This window comes from Mchenga conophoros, linkage group LG2, assembly GCF_057382185.1.
Source record: "Mchenga conophoros isolate Kocher_MC1m ecotype Shallow Benthic linkage group LG2, M_conophoros_male_GT1.1, whole genome shotgun sequence".
NCBI lineage: Eukaryota > Metazoa > Chordata > Actinopteri > Cichliformes > Cichlidae > Mchenga > Mchenga conophoros.
Window position 1 is genome coordinate 14,496,263 of NC_140527.1, and position 24,557 is coordinate 14,520,819.

General features: G+C 46.9%; 1 protein-coding gene across 4 annotated transcripts in view; it reads right to left on the reverse strand.

Moving 5' to 3' along the window:
- The window catches only part of ppargc1b (peroxisome proliferator-activated receptor gamma, coactivator 1 beta), a 57,305-nt gene that overhangs the window by 17,122 nt on the left and 15,626 nt on the right, over nucleotides 1-24,557 (reverse strand). The window contains exons 1-2 of one of the 4 annotated variants that reach the window (XM_085286987.1): nucleotides 20,084-21,037; nucleotides 962-1,147 (exon numbers count right to left, since the gene is read on the reverse strand). In XM_085286987.1, coding sequence (XP_085143113.1) covers nucleotides 962-1,147; nucleotides 20,084-20,113 — 216 coding nt within the window. In that variant the 5' untranslated portion in view covers nucleotides 20,114-21,037. Of the gene's footprint in view, nucleotides 1-961; nucleotides 1,148-13,288; nucleotides 13,810-15,880; nucleotides 16,251-20,083; nucleotides 21,038-24,557 lie in introns of those variants that run through there. The other 3 variants (XM_085286969.1, XM_085286997.1, XM_085286979.1) reach the window with 3 other exon arrangements.

Sequence of the window (24,557 nt, forward strand, 5' to 3'; positions counted from 1 at the left end):
CCCATAATGCTTTGCCTGTCTTCATTTAACCAATACTCTCTGTGGCACATTGCAGCATCAAAGCAATTTCCATCAGCAGACTTGCATTACACAGCAGATGATGTGGACCTAAATGCTACTTTATCTCTCCGTTATTGTCTTTTTATTCTCGAGGTGCTCTCAATTTAGCCTCCATAATGGGACTGCAAGACTTTGCAGGGACTGCAAACCTATGGACGATCAATGATCCAGGGCCGGCTCGCAGATAAAGAAAGATTAGAAGGGTATTCCTTGAATTCATCCCGGAAGGGCACCAGACACCGGAGCCTCGGGCTTTCAGCGGCCCAGCAGATGTGCTGCTTGCATCATCGTGTTACACGCAGCATAACTGGGAACTACTTTCTTGGCTGGGCCCACACATGTCCACATCTAAGCACAAGGGTCAAGACAGGGGTTTGGGTTTTACACCCACTTCAGCATAGGAAACTTTGGCTCTCTAACAACATGCTTCTGAGACCCAATTCCACGAAAGGCACGTGTGAGATTCAATTAACAGCTGAATTAATTCATAAAACAACAGCTTTGGTCAAAAGGTCTGAAAAAACAAGAAGGTGCCAAAACAAAAAGCACAGATTCAGCCTCTGTTTGGTGTGAAGTGCTGAGACAAGCCTGCAGCGCGTGGACATGTTTGCCAGCTGATTCCGGCCTAACACCTCGTGCTCGCCTCAGTTCACTAAAATAATATCAGAGCATATATTTTGTACACTGTGCAGCTAAAGGAGTCAGCAGGGAGTATTTGGGAAGTCCTTCACACAACACCAACTTTGTCTCAACACTAAACAACAGACGAAGATTCATTTCCCTCTGACCACCAGCTCTTCCAAGAATAGAAAGATAACGAGCATAGGTATGAGAAAGAAAGACGCCGAAAAAGGAGACGTATTTTCGAGAAGAGGCGCCGGCTTCAGGACAGAAACCTCACCTCGAACAGCTCGTCTGCTGTGCTGTAGTGAATGGAGGCCGGCGACGCGTTGGCCGACTGATCGTTGCACCACTGCAGCTCGCTGAGGCAGTTGACGCTGTCAAAGTCGCTGGTGTCCAGCTGGGAGAGGTCAATGTCCGGGAAGTCGGTGTCCAGACGGTCCGAACACACCTCCTCCTCCCCATACTGAGGACGGAAAAAGAGAAGGAGAGGTCACGTTAGTTAAACATTGAGATCAAAGCAGCATTCCCAGGAGCCTGGGTTCTTTCGGGATACAAAAAAATAGCACAAGTCACAAAGATCACAGCTGGGTAAAAGTGTTTTTGTTCTGCTTTGCCTTAAGCAGTGGATGATGCTATCTGTGCTCTCTGAAACACAAACGTGGAGATGGTTCTCCTTCCACGACTCCAATGAGTCTGAATGTTTCTGTGTGGTTGTACTGTCAGAGCTTCAGTTCCAATCAAGCCGCCCTTTCTCAAAGTGAGAGGCACTTTGGATAAAAGTCTGCACTGTAAATCACTGTTCGCTGTCAGCATCACAAGGAGCTCTCATCAACAGCTGCTCATTAGATGTAATAAGGCTTCCACATTAGAGGAGGTTCAACACCAGGATCGCACAGACTGTCTGTCACATGTACAGTCGCCCAGTGTGGACGGTCATCATCTATTAATGCACGTCTCACTGTGGTCACAGTGACACATGTGATGAGTGCTGGTTTTACTGAGCTGCATGTGTATTCTGACCGAGGAGGTGGATGGTTGATATAAAAATTCAAATTCAAATTTTATTTGTCACGTACACAGTCATACACAGTACGATATGTAGTGAAATGCTTGGACAACTGCTCGTGACCTAAAGAAAACAAAAAAGGAAAAGGCTATGAATAAGAAAGGAAATAAATATGAAAAATTAAAAAGGGTAAATTTAACTAGGAAGGAATAAAATATAAATTAAGGTTAAAAATGAAATAACTGTACAACACAAATTAGAATGAAGGGTAAATTTAACTGGGAAGAATAAGATAAAGATAAATATATAAATTAAAGTTGAAAATAAAATAACTGTACAACAAAATACACAATATAGAACTATATAAGAATGTATGAAGAAATCTAAATATAAATAAATATATACACAATAACAGCAGCTGTACAAGTATTAACCGGAAATGAAGAATATAGTGACCAGTGTTGTGCAAAACCAAAGTCCAGAAAGTCCAGTGTGTGTGTAAGAACCATATGTGTGGGTCAGTACTGTGTGGTGGTGTGATTGAGAGACCGTATCGCCTGCGGGAAGAAGCTCCTCCTCAGTCTCTCTGTGTTGGTCTTCAGGGAGCGGAATCGCTTTCCTGACCTCAACAGAGAGAACAGTCTGTTGTTGGGATGGCTGAGGTCCTTCACGATCTTCCTGGCCTTGGTCCAGCACCGCCTGCTGTAGATTGAGTGCAGGTCAGGGAGCTCGGAGCGGATGGTGCGCTCAGCTGACCGCACAACCCTCTGTAGAGCTCGTCTGTCCTGCATGGTGCTGTTCCCGAACCAGGTTAAGATGTTTCCCGCCAGGATGCTCTCTATGGTGCACGAGTAAAAGTTCCTGAGCACCTTGGAGGGCAGTTGGAAGTCTCTCAAGCGTCTGAGGTGGTAGAGACGCTGTCGGGCCTTTTTCACCATGGTGTTGATGTGACAGGACCATGACAGGTCCTGCGTGATGTGAACTCCGAGGTATTTGAAGCTGTCCACTCTCTCCACTGGGCACTCGTTGATGACAGGGGTCTGGTAGTTCCTCTCCTGCTTAGTGCTGAAGTCCACTATCAGCTCCTTTGTCTTACTGACGTTTAGAAGGAGGTTGTTCCTCTGCCAGTTCTCCAGATTCCTAATCTCCTTCAGGTAGGCCGTCTCGTTGTTATCAGAGATCAGGCCCACCACGACGGTGTCGTCAGCAAACTTGATGATGGTGGTGGAGCTGGTAGTGGCCACACAGTCATATGTGTACAAAGAGTACAGCAGGGGGCTCAGAACACACCCCTGGGGGGCTCCAGTGCTGAGAGTGCTTATAACTTTGTTTTCTGATGTTCTTTAGTGACAAATATCTCAAAGTTGTTCGAGCTCTGCGCGTCACTCACTGCAAACACCGAAAGAGAAAAAAAAAGGAGACCTAGGCTTAGACACACAGCAGAGGAATGGAGATTATTTCCAGGCAGTAATCAACAACGAGGATCTCCTACGATCACATGAAATCACAGGAACCTCCACATGAACTCTTATGGACATAAAGGACCTCAGCAGGCACCCTCTGACCCCTCGCAACATCTGAGGTAACAAGACCTCAAGAATCATTTCCCATTACCAAATCACTCGACACCTACACGAAGCCTCTGCCTGAAGGAACAAGAGCCTTCACCCTTCATAAAGTCAGGAACTGCCAAACACTTCTCTAAAACCTCAGCGATGGCTTGCCCAACTCTGAAAAACTCACTCCCTGAAAATGTCCGTTGCCCATACAAGACGATTTCAGATCCCGCTTCCTAATCAACAATTCCTGAAATGCTCTCAGGAACATGTGAAAAGGGAAACTGTGCTCTCTGGTCTCTGAAGGGAGGAGGAAACATTCCTTCCTTAACGTCTGCATGAAGACGACACACAGAATCAATGTCCTGTTTTATGAATGATGAGGAAACGACAACACACACACTGGGTCGACCAGTTAAACGTATTTAACTGATTCAAACAGATCAGCTTTCCTCAAACACAAAGCAGCTCAGCTTGTAGCCGACTCGTCCTCTGCCGTTTGTGTCTGAGCGTGCAGAACACTCTGTCCCAGCAGCAACTGTCACGTTTCTATCAGGTTTCAGCTAGCATAGCTGAGACCACTGATGTGATGATGAAATTAACCAAATTAACACGTTCAACACGAGCAGTGCTCTCTGCTCACACAATGAAAGGAACACTTTTTATTCCGAGTTCAGAGACCCACCATCTCTGAGGAGGCGTATCCTGTCATTAGGTATCAGGGTGAAACCCTTGGACCCACTGTCAGACTATGTTACATGTTTTAATGTTATATTTAACCACATATGGCCTAAAATTGCACTCGTTCAATTTAAATGTTTTATTTGAAGCATCATCTGCACACAGAGGCTTTTTCACCAGTGACAGTACGACTGTCTCTGTGGTCAACACTCGACAAACAAACGATCACAAACAAGAATTAATGAGACTTTACTTGCAAAGGTTCTCTTTTGTGCTTATAACATGGAGATGCTCACATGCAAAGTTTAAAACAGTCTTTGTTTGTTTTGCAGAGGACGACTTTTCAGCTGCTGGAATAAATTCATGGCACTGCAGCAACAGCTTTACGGCATGTTTCAGAAATATTTATATTTATATTTCCACGGCAACTTCTTCTAGAAGATATTTTAATCACCGTATGTGGAAAAACTCGCAATACATCAAGTATATATAGCACACTTGGGGCGACCGTGGCTCAGGGGGTTGGGAAGCGTATCTGTAACCGGAAGGTCGCCGGTTCGATCCCCGGGCTCTCTGTCCTGGCTCTTGGTCGCTTTGTGTCCTTGGGCAAGACACTTTACCCTACTGGTGTTGGCCAGAGGGGCCGATGGCGTGATATGGCAGCCTCGCCTCTGTCAGTCTGCCCCAGGGCAGCTGTGGCTACAACCGTAGCTTGCTTCCACCAGTGTGTGTGAATGAATAGTGGCATTGTAAAGCGCTTTGGGTGCCTTGAAAAGCGCTATATAAATCCAATCCATTATTATTATCCATTATTCTACGTCAGACCCAATGCTGAGCCATTCAGATCAGCTCTGGGAATCTCTGGAACTGTGCAGGAGCTTCTGTTTGTAACACATAACACAGTCCACATCGGCAACTTGTCCAGCTGACAGACCACCACCAGCTACAACAAAGCAGCTCTGAGCCGTCTTCTACTTCACGGTCACCATGAATCAACACATTTTTCATAAAAGCAATTAACAGTATTCGTATATTTCTCCCAATCAGCTGTTCGATCGACAGCCAGAACACAGAAATGATAAAAGCCTCATCGCTCCTCTCCCCATCCCGCTGCCCCATCATTTTAATATTTGGCTGTTTTTGGACTGCGTGTTTTATCCCACTTTTAAATCAAAGCATAGTTACATCACACACACACAAACACACCTTCAGTGATCTCCAACCTCAGCTCACCGCCTCACTGTGCGTCTCGATTTATGAGTGTTTATTCAGCGTGTTTATTTGGGTCATGGAAGAGATAAGATCAGCTGATAGCGTTTACGGTTTCATAAATGACTCATGAGACATGATCAAAGAGCCAATCAGCAGAGAGCATAGGAACCTGAGCGGCTGATGAACGGAGCCGGAAACAGAAGACGCGCTGAAGGAGAGAAGAAGAAGAAGGACACAGGAAGGAAGATGTAGGTCAGAATAACGTCAGCGAAGGGAAAAGGGGGGGAGAGCGGTCATGACTTCACTGAGCAGGAGGAGGAGGAGGAGGAGGAGGAGGAAAGGTGGAGTGACAGAGGAGAGGGCGCCCTTGGTAAGACCCTCCCCCCGCTGCTGATGCAGGTGTGTTTCACCTAACTGAGTGTGAACCTCCCTCAGCATGCAGCTCACATCCTCCTCACGTGGCTCTGACTCATCCCCATCCTTTCTTCATTCCTACCATCATGCAGCCTTCCCTCATTGGCCACTCTGCCCTTTTCTCCACTTACAGTTTCCTCGTATACTCTTTTTACCCTCGTCCATCAGAGGACAGTCTGATTGAATGTTACCACTCCTCCCTCCATCATCCTCCCTTCCCTCCACCACAGCCATCAATCAATAAAACCATCCCTGAACATGACACGCATGCACAGGCACACACATGAGGACATCCCACGTATGTAGAACATGTCCCAGAACATCAGTGCACACGTGACGCTGCAGCAGCGGAAGGCGATACGAGGCTGCGGCGTGCTTGTAGTGCTGCACTGACTCTGAATAGCGACAAAGACTGTAAGCTTCTCGACATGAATCAGACGCCGGGAGGAGGAAGCAGCTCGGCGAGGAGCAATTCTGCTCCTGTTTCCAGGAAGGATTGTGTTAACCGTCTCTGCAAAGATACAAACCAAACATAAACACGTGTGCAGCATCCAATCAGGTGAGGGGATTCACTGCAGGTCCAAAAGTCAAACTGCGTCAGAGCATTTACAGGAAGGCTCTCAGAGCCTCCAGACGCCCATTTAAGGCATTGATGCAGTGATTTACTGCTGACCTGCGTGTGATTGAGAGCAGATGTTTGCTCGTGTTTCATTGAAGCCTTTCTGTCGCTCCCCACGTTTATTCCAACTGCTGCGAATGTACACCGGCTCTGACACTCTGACCCCATATCGGGTCGAGTTCAGGTGAGCGCGAGGAGGCGGAGCTTTGACTCCTGCCGATCGAAGTCAGGGCTCAAATTTTTGCAGTCATCAAGCATCAGTTGAGGGAGAAGTGGAAGCGACCAGAAGGTGAGAGCAGCACGTACGTGCCCGCTTTTGCACAAAGCAGGTCCTGACTTGTGCCAAAGAGCCTGAGATGTGACTTTAAATGAGAGGTTTTGCTGAGTGACCGCACGGCGCTCCGTCATCCCCTCTCTGAAAGCAAACGGCAGCAGAGGCGGGTTTATTCCTCCCTGACACCACGGCCCGTCAGCATCACTCAGAGTGTCTCTGAAGCCGTTACTGCTCGAACGGGCAGATTAAACAAATGAGCATGAAATTAATGCAGAATACTCACATCTTTGAAGTTACTGACAGACAAGAGACGAAGGCTCTGCGCTGAGCCTCCGCCTCGTGCTGGAACAGCAGAGGTAATGTGCAAATGAATGAGCCTGACCTCTGAGATCTGCTCACTATCAGCTCCTTCAGAAGGCCCTCACTGTGTAATTCTGCTGTTTTGGGGGGGTGGAGGTGTGGTGGGACCCATTTGTGGTTAATGTGTGCCTGAGCGAAAGCAGCGAGACGCTACCAACACGAAGAGTCCGCCGGGACAATCGTGCATTAAACCTGGGCTATTTATAGCACGCCTGCACGTGGGAGAGCTATCTGGGCTAAAAGGAGAGAGTGGATGTGGAAAGGCCAGCGAGGCTCTGCGGTGGAGCTCCAGCATCCTTCGTTTCTATCTTTAAACACTCAGATTCCTCAAAGCTTATCTCTGGGTTGGCTAAGCGCGAGCGCCGCGTCTTTCCACTGGACTCAGAGTTACACAAGCTGAAATCATCTCGTTAGCTGAGGTCACCCTTCAAAGGTGAACGCTTTTTTAACTCTTTAAGAAAAATATGAAGCAAGAAAAATCTCAAAGAACACACAACTATCTGCAGACGGGTCCAGAAAGGACACAAGCCAATCACGAGGAGCAAGGAGGGCACACACAACTGGTACAAACATTAGCTTCTCTGGTGATTCATAACTTGAGTGAAATTAGGCTGTCATGTTTTTGTACATGCATCACACCTCCTCCAAACTTTGTGCCAAAAATCACGACAATAAAAATAGCGGAGCGTTGATAATAACGTGTAACTTTATTGATCCACACGCAGGAATCAAAGCTCGGCTGCTGTCCTGGCAGCTGGACGCAGGCCTGTTGTAATGTTGCGCAAGGTCAGTCACAAGTCCGGTCATGTGAGAGCTGTCCCAACTACACACACACACACACACACACACACACACACACACACACACACACACACACAAGCAACACCATACAAGGTCAGGCTCTCTAGACTGCACACCGCAGGAGGCTGAGAGCGGAGCACTGGGTGGTGTTTCCAGGTTAGCGAGTTTCAGAGACCGGGCTGCCCTCAGGGCCTGCAGCTCCAGATCAGCTGAGATTACCAAACAGCTGATGTTGCAACAGCACTCACTGCAGAATCACTGAAATAATCCCGGAACACAAAAGGAAGTAATCGATGCTTCGATCGACACCTTTCCCAAACTCCTGATCCTCTGAGCAGCGAATCCACGATTAGTCTGCTCCCCGTGGCTTTAGTGCGATCATGAACATATTTTATCGGGACTTGAAATGACCCAAGCTCAGTAATAAGGAAAAGGAGGCGTGGCACAGACGTGAAGGTGAGGTGACGGACGCTCCCATAGAGCTGAAAAATGGTGATGAGAGGCGGCGGATGAAGAAGGTGTAATCACATCCAAGCTCCGCATAAAGAACTGACATGGAGGAGATAAGGCCTTTAATGCCCACTTTGTTGTAAGTCACTTTGACAGGAAGTGCTTGGTGCAGGAATCTGACGGCCCACAGAACCACAGCAGGAGAACACAAGCTGACGCAGTGATACCTGCAGCTGATCGCAGTCACAGGGTCTGTTTGAAGGTTCACTGCGACACACCTGCGAGCGGTGGAAGGATTTCAACTTCCACGCAGCCGGTAAAGAAAGGATGAGCTTAATCACAGCAGACAAAAAAGTGCCCCTCCCTCCTCCCCCCACAAAGAGCCAATTACCTGCCGTTTGATTATTGAGGCACAAAGTGAGACAGTGAAAGCTCACAGGGGTATATGCCAAGGCTGAGCGTTTAGTCCATTTGTCCCGAGAAGCTTGACTGAGCGCCACAGCGTTTTTCCCTCGCCTCCTCCTGCGACAGCTCACCGTGTAAACTCAACTTTAATCTGCTGATTGACCAATAACATGCAGATGATGCCACAAACATGCAAACATGGTTCTGTCAGGCTGCTGTAACATAGCTTGGTTGCTGAGATCTCTGATCCATCCATTCTGCTGCATGGGGACTCCCAGAGCAGCTCTGCATGACTCACAGCTCAAAATAATCCTCCTTTCTCTTATACCGAGCCTCCGTGCAGAACTTCAGTTCATTCTTGTTGATTGGCTGCCCTTCGCTAACAGCAGGATGGTGGAGCCTGAGCTCAGCAGCAGCAGCAGCAGCAGCAGGAGGGAAACGACCTGCTCTACCACACCGAGCTCTTCACACTCATTCAGACAGAGCCACGGGACGTTTGTCCATCAGAATTTCCAAGGCACTGATGGGACAGGGGTCACAGGTGTGTCTGTGCACAAGAGAAAGCCCCGCCCCCAGATCTCTGTTTCCTTACAAAGACAAACAGCTCAGAGCTGGAACAGGGTCTGGATTCTGGACTTACTCTTTTCTGTCTGAGAGAAGAAAGAAGAAACTTTACACAACGTAAATGTGCTATTACAGTGTGTGTGTGTGTGTGTAAACCACACACACTTGTAATAGGTGTATATGTGTGTGTCCTGTCATAGTGTGTTTGTTACTATCTTTAGCTCTTATCCTGGTCTCATGACCAGTTCTTCCACAGAGTGCTGCTGACTCGAGGAGCTGCTGCCAGACAAACAGGAGTGTGTGTCTGTGTGTGTGCGCGTGTGTGTATAGTGATGAGTAAAACTGAGGCCAACTGAAGGAGGAAGTGAGATGCTGCTAAACCAGAGTGCTGTGAAGTACTGGCTGTTCCCATCACTGCTGCTGCTTCAGGGTGTGTGTGTGTGTGTGTGTGTGTGTGTGTGTGTGTGTGTGTGTGTGTGTGTGTGTGTGTGTGTGTAGTGGGGTATAATGACTTGTCCTGCTGAGGTGCCATTTTTATGTTGTATATTTAAAGCAGGACTGAAACAATGTGTGATCACAGATCTGAGAACAGCCCCACCCTCTCCTCCGGCTTCACACAGGTGTCCGTTCTTAAATCTCCCAGTAGGAACCCTGGACCTCCTCCAGCAGTGGGAAACCGTCCTTCAACATGATTTTCATTTCTGGGTGGTGATGAGATGTCATAAAGAGCCACGGCCGGCCAAGACTATGTCTGTGTGTCAGCCTGCACCAAAGGTCATGACCTTCAGTGTGATCAGACCAAAACTCTGGTGGATGCTCTGTGTGAGAGCTCTGCCCAAAGACGTCACAGGTGAAGCATCTTTCACCTGTGAGGTGATTAGGGCTGAACGATATATCGCATTTGCAATAATATCGCGACATGATCAAGTGCAATTTTCTAACCGCAAAGGCTGCGATTATACTCTGGACATGTCCAAATTCATGGGCTGCATCCTCCTGAGGCCGCATTTGTAGACCGATTACGTCACAGCGACGCGCCGAAGGCTGTCCAAATTCGTAGACTCCTCCGAATGTAGCCGACAAATGCGTCCTCCTTTTCCCCGAATTTGAAGGATGGGTCGGGTGTGTCCTTCGTGGCCTACCATATCCCAGAATTCATAGCACGGCCCAGCCAAACTCCAGTTTCCAACAATGGCGGCCGCTACTAAGTTTTAAAATTACTCATACTAATCTTTCTGGGTCACAAAATAAACTTTTAACATTTTTTTTGAGGCGAGAAAGTAGTTGTGTAAACATCAAATATCTGCTCGGTTTATCAAGATATCGCATATTTGCAAAAGTGCTTCGACGTTTTCGGAGGCGTCTGCTACCCACCAGCTCGACAGCTAGCCGGGAGCTCGAGGGTTACTGATGCGGCCGAGAACGGCACAACTCCCGGCACATCATTTTCAGATCACCGCAGACTTTCGCTGCTCGGGTTAAACGTAATATATAAGTCACTTAGACAACCTAAAAATGTTATTGTTGGGCTTTTTTCAGTGTTTTGTTTGTTCGTGAGTAAATCGGTTTGGCTGAGATTAAAGTTATTAGATTAGATAAAATAAAACTTTATTAATCCCCCGGGTGGGTTCCTCCTTGGTTTTCACACAGCTGACTAAACGTCAAACAGAAAACTTATTAAACAGAAGTATGAGACAGTCGAGAATTTACACCAGTGTCTGGTTATATTTTAGATAGCAAGAAGCAGACGGCCGAGTTTATTAAGCTCCACCGAGACAGCGGTGACGCTAATCAGAAGGCTAGACCGTCCAATTTCACGGCCGTTTACTTCCGGCCTACCCGACCTTCTGAGGACCAGTGCGGCCTCTTCAGCTTTGCCTCTGCCACTTGAAGATGTCGTGGAGGCAGAGTTGAATAGTTACCTGTTGACCCCTGTCATTGACGGAGAGGATGATCCCTTAGCCTGGTGGAAGGTGCACAACATTCACTTTCCACGACTGTGCAAGATGGCCCGCAAATATCTGTGTGTGCCAGCCACAAGTGCCCCCTCAGAGCGTCTGTTCAGCACTGGAGGGAATATAGTGACCTGCACTCGCTCATCCTTAAAGCCAGCAAAAGTAGATATGCTGGTCTTCCTAGCAAAAAACCTGTGAGCTAGGATGATTATGGCTAGCTGAGCCATACTCATTGTTTATACAATTGCTATTATGTTTGCACTTTATGTGTAATGTTACTGACTGCAGAGATCAGTAAGATGTGTGCATTTTTTATTTATTAGTTTTATTTATTTAATATTATTTTTTAATTTAATGACTGTCTAGTAGTTCACAGATGTCGAAAAACTGAGTGTGGTAAAGCCACCGATTTTTTTTAATGTATATTTCTGCAATCTGCACATTGCACTGACTTTCATTTTAATGTTTACACCAGGGTTCCTTGTCAGCACTTTATGCTCAGATGTTTGTAAGCTAAAAATAAACTATTGTGTATGTTCAAATATACTGTTGTGATTGAAGAAGTTAAATAAAAATGTCAGTCATCAATTCATGCATCACCTCATGTCATCATAACAGAGGTCTGTCTTCCAGGAAAGAACAGTTTAAAATTAATGTAATATAGTATTGGCCATACTATATGATGTATTGCTTGTCTTTGTTTAATAATACAGAAGACAAAGACCTTAAAAAATAATCGCATATCGCATCGCAATCGCAATATTGGGGCAAAAAAAATCGCAATTAGATTATTTTCCATAATCGTTCAGCCCTAGAGGTGATTAATCTCAGTTTAATGATCTAATCCAGCTGCAGAGTTACTGGAGTTCTAACCCAGCTGTAGGAAACTGTCAGGAACACTGATAACTAGTGGTGCAACGGATCAAATATCTCATGGTTCGGATCGGATCAACGGTTTTAAGTCACGGATCGGATTTTCAGATCAGCAAAAAAAGGAAAAAAAAGACCATTTACTTATTTAAGTATTTTTTCCTATTAAAAAACATTCAGCTCAAGACTCATTCCATGCACTTATATAAAAATAAATTAAGGTGCAATATGGACTTTATGGACAATACTGGGCATCCTCTGCACACGGCCATAAACAACCAGAGGAGTCTGTTCAGCGAGAGGTTGCTTCTCCCAAAGTCAAGGATGAGCAGACTTAAAAACTCCTTTGTCCCACACGCTATCAAACTGTTTAACTCCTCGCTGGATGGGAGAGGGAGGGGAAACAGGGGGACAAAGGAGAGGGGGGACAAGTAAGCTGTAGTGCCTTTTCCCTGTGCAATAGTTTTTGTTAACATCCAACGGTGTAATAGACTCACAATACTTGAAATGTGCCGTTACCTTGTATTCTTATTCCTATTTATCCCTTTTGTATACTCTGTATTTATGTATGTGTATATGTGGTATATTTCTGCTCACATTCTGCAACTTCTGTCTGTGCTATGCTACTGGAAACTGAATTTCCCAGAGGAACCCATGGGATTAATAAAGTTTCACCTAATCTAATCTAATCTATAGGGCAGTACAGGGCTTTGTATCTACCACTCCGCTGTGATATAATGAGTGGTCACGGTCATGTGGCTTTCCGTTGCCCTGGAGCTCCACCCATTTGTAGTTAGGGCAACAGAAGATGCCTGGGACAGTTCAGCTGTAACTTTAAACTTTTCCTGCTTATACATGCTTGGAACGATCTTGTCACAGAAGTGGACACTCAGCGTGGCTCAAGCACGTTCATCATAGTTTAACCCCTTGTTATGCACAACGGAGTACGGCCTCACGTCTGCAGCTAAACACCTCAGTAGCTTTTGTAATAGCTTTAGCCCAGTTGGATTGGGCAGCAAAGGGCTGCTTAAATGCCGCAAAGTCCTCTGCTCCTCCACTTGGACCGCTAGCACTGACCATAACTACCGCTTGACAGACTGACCACCATACACATACTTTTCACGTGTGTGCCGAACCGTGGAGTGGGATCGGTTCGGATTACGGATCAACCGTGATCCGTTGCACCACTACTGATAACAGCCTCCTGCTGAGCTGAGTGAGCATCTCACCACCTCACGTCTAACTATCTGTTAGCTGTGGTTCTAAGATTGTTCATGCAGGCTCGGCACCACAAACTCCTGAATCCGCTCTGACGAATTACACTCAGTCCCACTCAGCGTTCATGAAACTGTCATACTTTTATGTCTCTGGTGCGTCTGTGAAGCTCCGCCCTCCCTCGTTACTGCCACAAGCTTCAAATGTGAGCAATGACCCAACCTTAGCAGAGATGAAGTGAGGACCAGACAAATTGTGGTCAAGAGCGCGACGTGGGGAAGTGCTCGACCTCAGGCTGTTCTGTTTTGACATAGCCAAAAGTACGCTTCTAGATTCTGTTTCTTTCTTCTTTTCCTCCCCTTCGTTCCAAATCCTCATTTCATCCCCCTCTTTAAGTCTAAAACCAGAAGCCCAGGCACGAGTCAGCCAATCAGAACATTTTGATTCATTTCAGTTTCAATGTTGAGAAACAAAACTTCTGTTTTTGGTTTTTATGGGAATATTTCTGTGAGCGTCTCTTCTGCTCGCTGAATGAGCCACATGTCAGAGACTTCCTGTCCAGCTTGACAATGCGACAAACATTGTCCGTATGCAGGGTTTGGGTCCATCCGTCCGTCGTGGCTCAGACTCGCAAGGGTTAACAAACAGAGTCCGGGTTTCTTTGGGTTCGTGCGTCGTGGAATCCGGCCCGTCTACCTGTCTCTCTTTCTTCCTGCTGGCAGATCCGTTACACTGATCTCACCTCCAGCCAACCTCTGTCGCTCTGAAACCTAATCTGGCTTCATCCACCCCCCCACACCACCCCGCCTTCACGACTCCTCCACCTCTCAGGCAGGGAGAGCAGCAGAGGCGTGGGGCTAAATCTAGCCTGAGTATAAGAGGCTAATGATGCAAGGATGGAAATACGCACGTTAAGCTGACCAGTCTTTACCAGACTCGACAGGCCGGAGCTGTGCTAACACTCTTCCTGTTGTCCCGTCCTGCCCTCAGGTAAATTATATCCACCTGAGCTGAAGAGCCATCCTTGAGACACAGCCTGGCAGTCGCTGGACTTATTGACTGGGCTTCCTGGGATGTAGGCAGATCCAGTAAGACTTCAGATTAGCAGTAAAGGCTAAATCCGACTATTCTTGGGGCTGATGGGTACAAGTCTGAGACGGGGGGGGGGGGGGGCAGGTGTTTTTTAATTACACCCATAAACAGAAAATCAAAGCCCTGCAACAGTAGAGAACACCTGGACCCAAAGTGTGAACATTCAGACAGTGTGGAGTGACAGCGAGGTGCAGAACGGTGATGGAGCGAGGAAAACGAAGGCGAGCGGCTGGCGGAGTTGGCTCTGCGGGGCTGCTGGGTAATGGGATCTGAGGGGGAGGGCCGATTTAAAGCTCAGGTATAAGAGTGTTGGTGGCAGCTGAGATAGCATGGAGGCCGAGTAGGGCTGCTCAATTAATCGAATTTTAATCACGATTATGATCTGGGCTTTCAACGATCATTAAAAATGACTGAGCCGATTATTAGCCCCTCCCTCATTTATCCGCAACACCTTAAAGGCCGGTCCGTGAAAATATTGTCGGGCATAAACCGGTCCGTGGCGCAAAAAAGGTTGGAGACCGCTGATTAAGAGGACCCGAGGGAAGCTCGGAAAGCTAAGCAGAAGTTATTTGGAGAGGAGAGTGACTGCCATTGGTTGAAAAGAGAGGTTAAAAAAAAAAAAACTTCAGTGGTGTTGCACACTATTTTATATTATTTTTTAAAGTCATTGAAGCCGGTCAGAGCAGCACGCTCCGTTTTGTGTAACTATTTTTAAATCCCTGTAGAACCTGAACCGTGTAAGCTAGCGCAATAATTTGTTTTGCATATGAAACCGGAGGAGTTGTACTTACATCTTATGCCATCAGCTTGTCCTCGGTCACGGTTTCCTTCCACATAAAGCTTTGCAAAAATTGCATAAAAAGCGCTTGCAGGAACAAAAACATAATATCCCAGAAACACGCTTTGCCGATCCGATCAGCTGTTCGTAACACTTCCCACAGTGAAACAGACGTCAGCGCGAACTATCAAATGTCCGCCATTTCCTCCCCGAAACCGGAAGTGACATCATTTTCGCGGAAATGTAGTTTTTTACTTGTAGGCCTTAAAAGCCTATACTGGTCATGTTTGACTTTTCTGAATAGTTTCTGGGATACTTAGAACTTGTATTGCACTGCTGGAAATAGCTTATTTTGATGCACCTGCTGTTTTCTTTGCAAATTTGCATCATAGGATTGTTTTTTCGTTTTTCCTGCAGTATATAAAAATTGGTGATGAAAGAGGAGAGTCGGCCACACTGAACTGAACTGGTTTCACTTCCAGTTGAACACACAGAGACGCTCCAATGGACCGTCGGCACAGCTAAACATGGAGAGGAAGGCCTCATCGTGATAAATTAAAGAAACATGAAGTTAAGCTTAGACCGAGTGTCCTCTGTATCCTCCACAGTTTCCCTTTCAGAGACCTGTGCTGATTGAAGTGCCACTGAGCACGCTTTATCCCTCAGTGTCTACGCACTTCTAGTCTCAGGTGTCCGGCCATCCCAGTATCTCATTCCAGAGCGCTGTAGCTCGCCCTTTAGCTGCTCTCCATCCATCAGCCCAACCAGTTTTCAAGATGAAAACTGGAATTCAGTTTTCCAGATGAAATTACTTTATTTAATCTTATACCTCAGGGTTTTACTGTGAAATATACACAACAGCAGCTTTTTACCTGCCCTGTTTCTGAGCCCCGCCCCGGTCTCCTCTCACCTAGTTTCCTACAGCTCATTATTTAACCTCTCACCTGTGAAGCTGTACCTGCACCTGCTTCCATCATGTCTGCGAGGTCTTCAGGGATCAGAGGATCTGACAGGCTCCTCAAAGCTGTGCTAGCCATTAGTGGAGCTGATCCCTGCCATACAAACACACCCGACCCAAGCTCATCCACCTCCCTGTGCTCCTACAGCATTGCCTCCACCCCTCCTCCTCCTCTTACTTCATGCAGTCCACATGCTTGTTTTTGCACTGAGGTGCTTGTTAAAGGAGCAGGAGTACCCATCATGCCTTTCTGCTCCTCCTCTTCATCCTGTGACACGTTCTGAATTTTATTACTGCCCCAAATTATTCCTGTGAACTTCAACCTCACATCGCTCGCACTGATCCCACTAATGTGCATCCAACCACCCTCCAGTAATCCACATCTATCACAGCCCCCCCAGCTCCACCCACCTCCACCTCCACCCTGTTAATCTATATTTTCAGTCAGACACAGTTTGTAATCTCTTAACAGGATTGAGAAAATCAGAGAGAACCTCATCAGGTCAGCAGGGCAGGGGATAATGAGTGCGTGTGTGTGTGTAAAGGAGGATGAAACTAACAAAGAAGGATAAAGGCTTCATCGCCAGCAGGTGGATTCTGTGGGAATCTGATGGTCAGAGGTTTCCTGACCATCAGTGACAAGAAGGAGTCCTGCAGCAGATGGTGAGGTCGCCACAGTGCCCTGACATCATTGAGTCGATCTGGGATTAAATGAGGAAGACTCAGACAGCCTAAACCATCCGAAGGACGGCGGCAGGTTCTCCAAGACAGAAGCAGGAGCACTGCAGGAGCCTCGCCTTACGTTTGACCAATGCATCGAAACCGTTTTCACCAAATCTCAGACGCCTGCATGGCGCCACACCCGCTCCTTCTGAAACTACAGCACTTCCCCCTGACCTTAATTCAAGTGTGACAGGTCAGCCAATCAGATTACTTCACTTTCATTTAAACTCACGGTCACGCCTTTTTGACCCGTCAGCTGATCAGATTTCATTAATCGAGGCCAACTATATGTGAATCCCAGCTGGTCAAACTTGTTCACAAACTTGTTTCAAATCTAAACTTAAAGATCTCATTTTCAGCCTCCGGACCAAACGGAGTCTGCACCTCCTCAGCCTCGCTGCCGTCCTTCCTGCTTCATAACCACGCCGTCAGCAAAACTGCAGCACGCCGCAGCAGAGCACACGCCTTCAACTTATTGTGACTAAAGAACTGCTGAGGCTCAGGAACACCTCAGACAAACAGAGCAAGGACGCCGGGAGGAAATACGATCCTTTTGCCTCGCAATACGATATGGCGAGTTGCAGCAGCGGCAGCAGCAGCAGCAGCGGTGGGCTTTAATCAATCATCAAGAGTCAAATTAGATAATGGCTCAGCGTGTGGAACCACCTGATTGCACACAAAGCCCCTACAGGTGAACTCAAACTCACAGAGGTGTAAGGCATCACTTCCCTGACCCTAAAACACCACAGACAGGAAGGTGGCGAGCTCACGGAGCGGGCTGAGGGCGGAGAAGGTGAAGTAACGAGCTGGAGGCCTGCAGGCCCTGCTGCCCTCTGCTACCGTGACATCCACGCACTCTGGACTTCTTTATCTGCTTGTCAATCAATCACAACAGCCAATCGATCAGCCTTTACTTCCTGGCACGGTCAATAACAGGAGCGGCCACAGCACATGCATCTGAGTCCAGAACCAAATTCAACCTGCACCCGTCTGTAGCGCAGCTCAGACGTGTAAACCTCATGAAACCGTGAACACTCAAAGCTAATTACACGCCTAATCACATCCTGTTTGCACTCGTACAAACATAAACAAATCTGTGTGTGTGTGTGTGTGTTTCTGCAGGCTGCAGGTTACAGTGTGGAGCTGCATCAGTTCTTGGTCAGTTAACAACACCTACTGTGCGCGCAGTACACACACACACACACACACACACACACTCATCAGTGATCCAGAGTTCGTCTGCAGGGCACTCTCACTTCTCTTCTAATGGAACGTGTCGTGTGTAACTAATAGAAAAATCTTATCACTGCTGGACATCGCTCACATACGCACACACACACACACACACGGCTGCTTTCTCAAGGTCGTTCTGATACTCGTAGGAAGTGTGTGTGTTTGAGTGTGTGATCTGCAGGAGGACAGACAGCAGTGAAAGCTTCAGGAGCATCAGAAACATCATGGCACACAAGCACTGATCATACAGACAACACCTCTGCCTCCCCTTCAATCACACACACACACACACACAGGTGTGAGTGCAGCCAGCTCATTAAGGGGTCAAACGAATTCAAGCTTTTAAATTCCTCCTTCTGTTTGTGTGTGTGCAGTATGTGTGCGTGCGCATCCTCTCTCTTTCCATCATCCTTTCCCCTCACTCTGTTTCTGTGCTCTTTCACTTCTCCTCAACCACCCACAGATCCCCACCCCTCCATTGCCTCCACCTTGTCTCGCTGTAGCAGAGCAGAAAGGTGAAGCCGAGCATCACGACACACCCCGCCCCTCCCTCTCAGTCGATGCTTCCCTGCATCTACAGAGTCACGACTCCTTAATGGTGCGAGAAGGGCAGCTGAGGCGGAGGAGATGGCAACGTGGAGGAAACAGCTGATGAATCTTTTTTCCTGCTTTCCTGAAAGCACCTGAATGCAACAATGGGACCTTTTTACCCAGGCTGAATCACAATGCGACGGCAAAATTAAGATATGATGGAGTACCTTTCTGTACATTTCACTCTGACACAAACAGACTAACAGCTGCCCATGAGCCAAATACATCCCATCGATCAACAACAAATAATCAATCAGCTTCTTTCCAAGACCGCGGCCACTAGTCACCTTTACCACTCTCAACTCGTTCCAGATGCTGACTAATGAAGCCAGTTTCTGTCTAATATGTGTTGACGCACCTGCTCCTGAGACCCAACGATCCGCTCACATTAAAGAAAGCTTAATCACCCAGTGACCCCCGAGTTTCACCATCAACACAGTAAAACCCACAGAGCTGTGGGTCACCCATAAACATGTTAAGTGGCAGACAGACACGCTGTAAAAGACGATGATTTGAATACTTCATCTAAGATTTTTAAACCTTAGGAGGATCGGGGCACGTGGCTGAAAGGTCAGAGTGCAGCCAAGAGCAAAAAGCGGCATCGTCCCAAACCAGCCATAAGCATCAATTATCAGAGCTCACGTGCAAACATCAGTTCCACAGAGGACCGATTCGCAGGCGCTCATTCCACTGACATCCCTGAAACTACAGATGGATCAGGACCAGCAGCTTTCCCGAGGATGCCTCAGCTCTCCGAGCAGCCCTGAAACCCACGCCGCTCCTGATCTCTCCTCTCCGAGTCTAAATATGGAAGTTATTTTTGCAGCCACGCTCGTCATCCATCTCTCCCCTCTCTCCCCAGGGAGCAGCTCTAATGCAGTGAGAGAGACGCAGGCAGACCTGCAAACATCAGCAGAGCCTCCTGCCTTCTCCATCACAGAAACCCATGCACCCCCATAGACACCCACACACCCATAGACACCCACACACCCATAGACACCCACACACCCATAGACACCTACAGACATAAAACTGAAGGAAGAAAAGGAGGAGGTGAGCAGCTCTTGGGAGAAAAGGTTCAAAGTTAAATGTTCCAGTGTCACTTTATCCTTGGTGTGTGTCTGTTTGTGCGCATGTGTGGGCGTGTGTGAAGTATGGGGCTGTCACTGTATCCTCCACCCCTCCTCGCCAGGCCACCCCACAATTTGTTTTGTAACTCTAGCAGCTTGGACGGGGGGCACTCTGACCTTTATCCTGGACTGTTGGTGTGTGTGTGTGTGTGTGTGTGTGTGTGTGTGTGTGTGTTGGGGCGCTGGTGTTGTGGGGTTAAAAAGGGCACAGTGAGAAACAGCTGTGCCAAAGAGCGGCACATACTAGACAGTAAATAAAAACACACAGACAGAAAAAGGCCTGGGGCTGCTCCACACGCCTCCCACTGCCTCTGAGCCCACTCCACGTCTAACAGAAAGGTCGCAGGTTCGATCCCAGCAGCGGACATGCCCTGAGCAAAACAAAAGGCCTTCCAGCCTTTCACACACACCATTTCAAAACAGTGCAGATGTGACACATGCTAAGCTGCACAGCTGCTGATTCTGCAGTGTGCTTCTCACACCGTAAAGATGATCCAGCAGGTTTCACGCACATAGAATAAGTGTGTTATATTTGCACGCATCACGGAAAGCTCAGCGTTCTTCAGCCATCAGCCAGCTGATCCCTCCAATCAGGAACCCTATGTGGAGAAACAGAAACACAGGTTGACAGTGACCTCATCCATGTACCATGTGACCTGATCCCTACTGAAGCTCACCTGACCCCTTCCTCCCCGCACACCTCTACGCACATCCATATCACGGCATAGAGGGCAACGACGAGCCAGCCCAGTCACACTCGGCCAATTATGGAATTATGTAAAGTTGTAATAAACTTGCAAACAATGGCTACAAAGTCCCGGAAGTAAACATGTCAGACTCTCACTGCAGAGCTGTGTGTGTGTTTGTGTGTGTTATTTCAGCTGATGGCCAAGCAGCATCATGATTAAATGCACAGAAATACCTCAGAGCTGTTTTACATGAAACACCTGAAGCAGTGCAAGGATCAGGAGGCTTCGGCTCAGGGTCACTAGTGCAATGCAAAACAATGGCTAATTGCCTGCAGCTAACACTGTTCTGCAGTCCGACCATCACATGGTGTCATGTGACCTCACACAGAGGAAAGATTTCCTGTGGGTCGGCACTAAGGCAGCTCAGCCAGAAGATGGAAAACAACCCAAACTGTAAAGAGAATAATTTGAGTCTGATCACTGACCCACACTGCTGCAGGTCACATGGAACGCCTGTCTCTGCTCTGATTGGCTGTCTTCAGTGCTTCATTCCTCACACATCCTCCAGATCCATCCTCATCGGCCGTAACACACACGCTGCTGTCAGAGCAGCAGCACATTCTACTGAGAACGGTGTGTTTTCAAGACCTGAGCGAGCGAGCATGCACACTCTGATTGGTTTTGACTCGGCACTCAGAAAACATTAAACTTTCAGTCAAAAACACTTTGATTTTCTATCAGGAAAAAGAGACTAAAGTCCCCACAGAGAGAGAGAGAGTGTGTGTGTGTGTGTGTGTGTGTGTGTGTGTGTGTGTGTGTGTGTGTGTGCGCGTTAGCTGACTCATATCATCTGTATCCTGCTAACTTGGAGACAGACGACCGAGCCATCTGCTCACAAGGCAACAACAAATCAGTGACTTTTCCCAGCAACATTGCTCTCAGCAAGCCGCGTGATTGGCTGGCAGAAGCTGGACCTGAATATCACTGACTCAGACTCTGTTTGGTGGATTCAGACTTTAAATGTTGTAAATGTGGTGCCACCGACCAATCAGGACCAACTCGCACTACACAAGAGAGGAAATCCAGAGTAATCACGCTGCATCATTAAGACGGTGTCACTTTCTTGGCCTTTACAGCTTCGTCATCTCTCACGTGCTCTCCGTAGTTTTTTCTCTGCCAGCCGGCTTCTGTATCACGTGGTATAAGGCTCCGCCCTTGTCATTTGCTGAGCAGGAAGATTGAGCGCTTGTTTTCATGCAGATTATGTCCCCGATCAAAATGCCGTACAATCGTCATCTTTTTTTCTTTTTTCTTAAAATCGTTGTCATTTGGAAATGAGATCACACAAAAGTAGGAATTGAGATCGCAATTTTCTAACGATTAATTGTGCAGCCCTAATTCTTAGAGCATCGCAGCTGCAGTGTCAGGGCTCAAACCTCCTCAGAATCTGGGTAATTTATATCTTGGGTTACAGACCAGTGAAGCCAGTGTAATGTAAGGATTCCAGTTCCCTTTCTCAGTCTGCCTCACAAACACCACAAGATCTTCCGCACTCATCATATGACCCACTGAGATCAGGTTTAAACTCAGCCTGGCTTCCAAATCTGATTTAACAAATACGACCAAACTGAGCTAATGGGAGCGATCTGCAGCTATCACCTCTGTGCAGGCCCTGTCCTTTACCGATATCCCAGAATGCATCTACCCGTCAGTACGACAGGATTATACCCAGACCAGACCTTGTTTGGGTGAGGTGAGAGATTTGCAGCTTTAACACCAAAAATGTGTGTGTGTGTGTGTGTGTGTGTGTGTGTGTGTGTGTTAGAGATGGCACGATACCACTTTTTTATGTCCGATACCGATACCGATATCATAAATTTGGATATTTGCCGATACCGATATGAATCCGATATAGTGTGTTTTTTAATCAACAAAACTGTTTTGTTTTTTTTTAATATCTTGCTGCATTTTGTATAAGTTCATACTCAAGTTTAAAACAACAACTACACTAAAGCTATTCTGTTATACCTGTATGCAAAAAAAAAAATATTTCATAGTTCAGCAATACTGATCAATCTAATAAACTTAAACCTACACCATCCTCCCTATTCTGGTATTTTAAAGAGTACTTAGCATAAATATTAAGCAACCTAACTAATAGGGTTCCAACTCCCAGCAACAACAAAAATAAATAAATAAAAAATAGGGAACCACCCCTCACGCACCACCTCATGATGCTTAATCAACGTAATCAACCTTAATTTGATGCAGTGTGGAAAAAAAAGCACAGAAATCAATTATTTTTCAAGAAATATTAAATAGATTCAACATCTTTCTTCAACAAAATTGCAGACTGCACAGATGGTACCTTCCCAAAGGAAAAAGTACTATAGCTTTCTAGGGTATATATATTAGACTTAATAGTCACTATATACAGTAATTGACTTCTATTCATTTTACATCAAATTAAAACTTTGGGTGTAAGATTCGGATAATTATTTATTAAAAGCTAGACATTTTAAATGAGAATAAGAAAGAAAAGTATGTCTTTGTGCCCCCTTTTCCCTGTTAATGCCCTATCGGCCCCCCTGGCTAAACTTTGCTAGATCCGCCCCTGCACAGTTACCAGCCGTCAGCTACGTAGAAAAAGATCCTGGAGTAGAAAGTAATATTAAATAAATTCTAACAACAGCTGATCAAGCTTAAACGTGCTGCTGTTGTTCAGCCGCTGGTTTCCTCTTTCTGGTGCAAAGTGGGCCAAAAGCAAAGAAGAGAGACGGACTCGAGACAGAAAAGCCGATCAGCTGATCATTAAGCAGTTTCATGATTGAAGTAGCAGCAAGAAGAGGCAGTCGCTTGTTAAGCTTAACGCAGGAATGCTTTACAAACATTCAGAGATGGACTTACACACTTGCTTTACTTCTCTCGGGGATAACTTTGTCGGAGATGAAATGCCAGGTTGCTAGCGAAGCTCCACATGCTATCCAGACCACCGACAGGTCCCGCATGCCACAGCCGCTCTATCACGTGATGCATACTGCTCCGACGTGCTAACGTTCTGAGATGAGTTACGGCGTGTTGCAAGTTTTGTGAGGTGCTTTCGTGATATTTAATGGATCGGATTACATTTTTTATTTTTCTCCGATATCCGATCCAGTAATTTAGGTCAGTATCGGACCGATACCGATACGTAATATCGGATCGGTCCATCTCTAGTGTGTGTGTGTGTGTGTGTGTGTGTGGAGGGGGGGGTGACTCTAAGTGTGTGGTAACGTAATGTTCACACACACGCACGCACACACACACACAGGGTCAGTCCGCTGAGCTTCATAGTGATGACCTTTCACCTTTCAGGAGCAGACGATCTGTTGCAAACCCAGAGCTGACAACATTCATCATGCACGTCCATCTTTCTGCCACTGTCATGTAAACACACACACACATACACTCACGCTCATAATTACCAAAGCTCCAAATATACGATCCAAAGCCACGGGGCTTCACACACTCCTGCAGTCAGCCAACAACATTATTCTGACAAATAACCTGTAATTCCCACCGCTGGCCGGCCGCCAACACAAAGCTTCATTCAACCCCCCCCCCACACACACACACACAGTGACAGCTAAAGCAGAAGTTGGCTGTTTGATGAGTAATTTGCTGCATTTCTCAGGATAAAGCAGGCCGGTTACCTGGAGGCAGCAAAGCTAATGTGTGCTGTTGTGAGTCTGGAGCCTTTTGTGCTTTTGTTTAACCAAAAACACACAAAGATCCAAGAGGGAAAAATGTCTGGAACGCTTCATAAAGAGCAGGAAGGAATCGTCTTTAGGTGAAGCTCAAAGGAAATCCATAAAGTCTGAAACCACGGCCTCAAATCAGATGGCTGGGAAGACACCGTTTGTCTCGGCACATCACAACAAATATAAAGGAAACGATCCTCGATCGTTGCGTTCTGCTAATTATTCTCACCTGTCTAGGTGTATTTATTCAGCACTTGCAGGCTTGAGCCTCTTCATACTGTAGGGGTTAGGGTTAGACCCAGACCCAGCAGTCTTAATAATCATATCACCAGGCAATTGGCGGCATTGGAAAGGAAAAACTCCCTTTTAACAGGAAGAAACATCCAGCTGAAGCAGGCTAAGGGAGGGGCAGCCATGTGCCGCAGCAGCCTCCACCCGAGAATCACTGAGTTCATGTGTGAAGCTGAGCTGAACGAAAGCTGGCGCCATGGTGGTGCAGAGTGGGGCTGCCACGATTAGTCGACTAGTCACGATTATGTCGACTATCAAAATCGTCA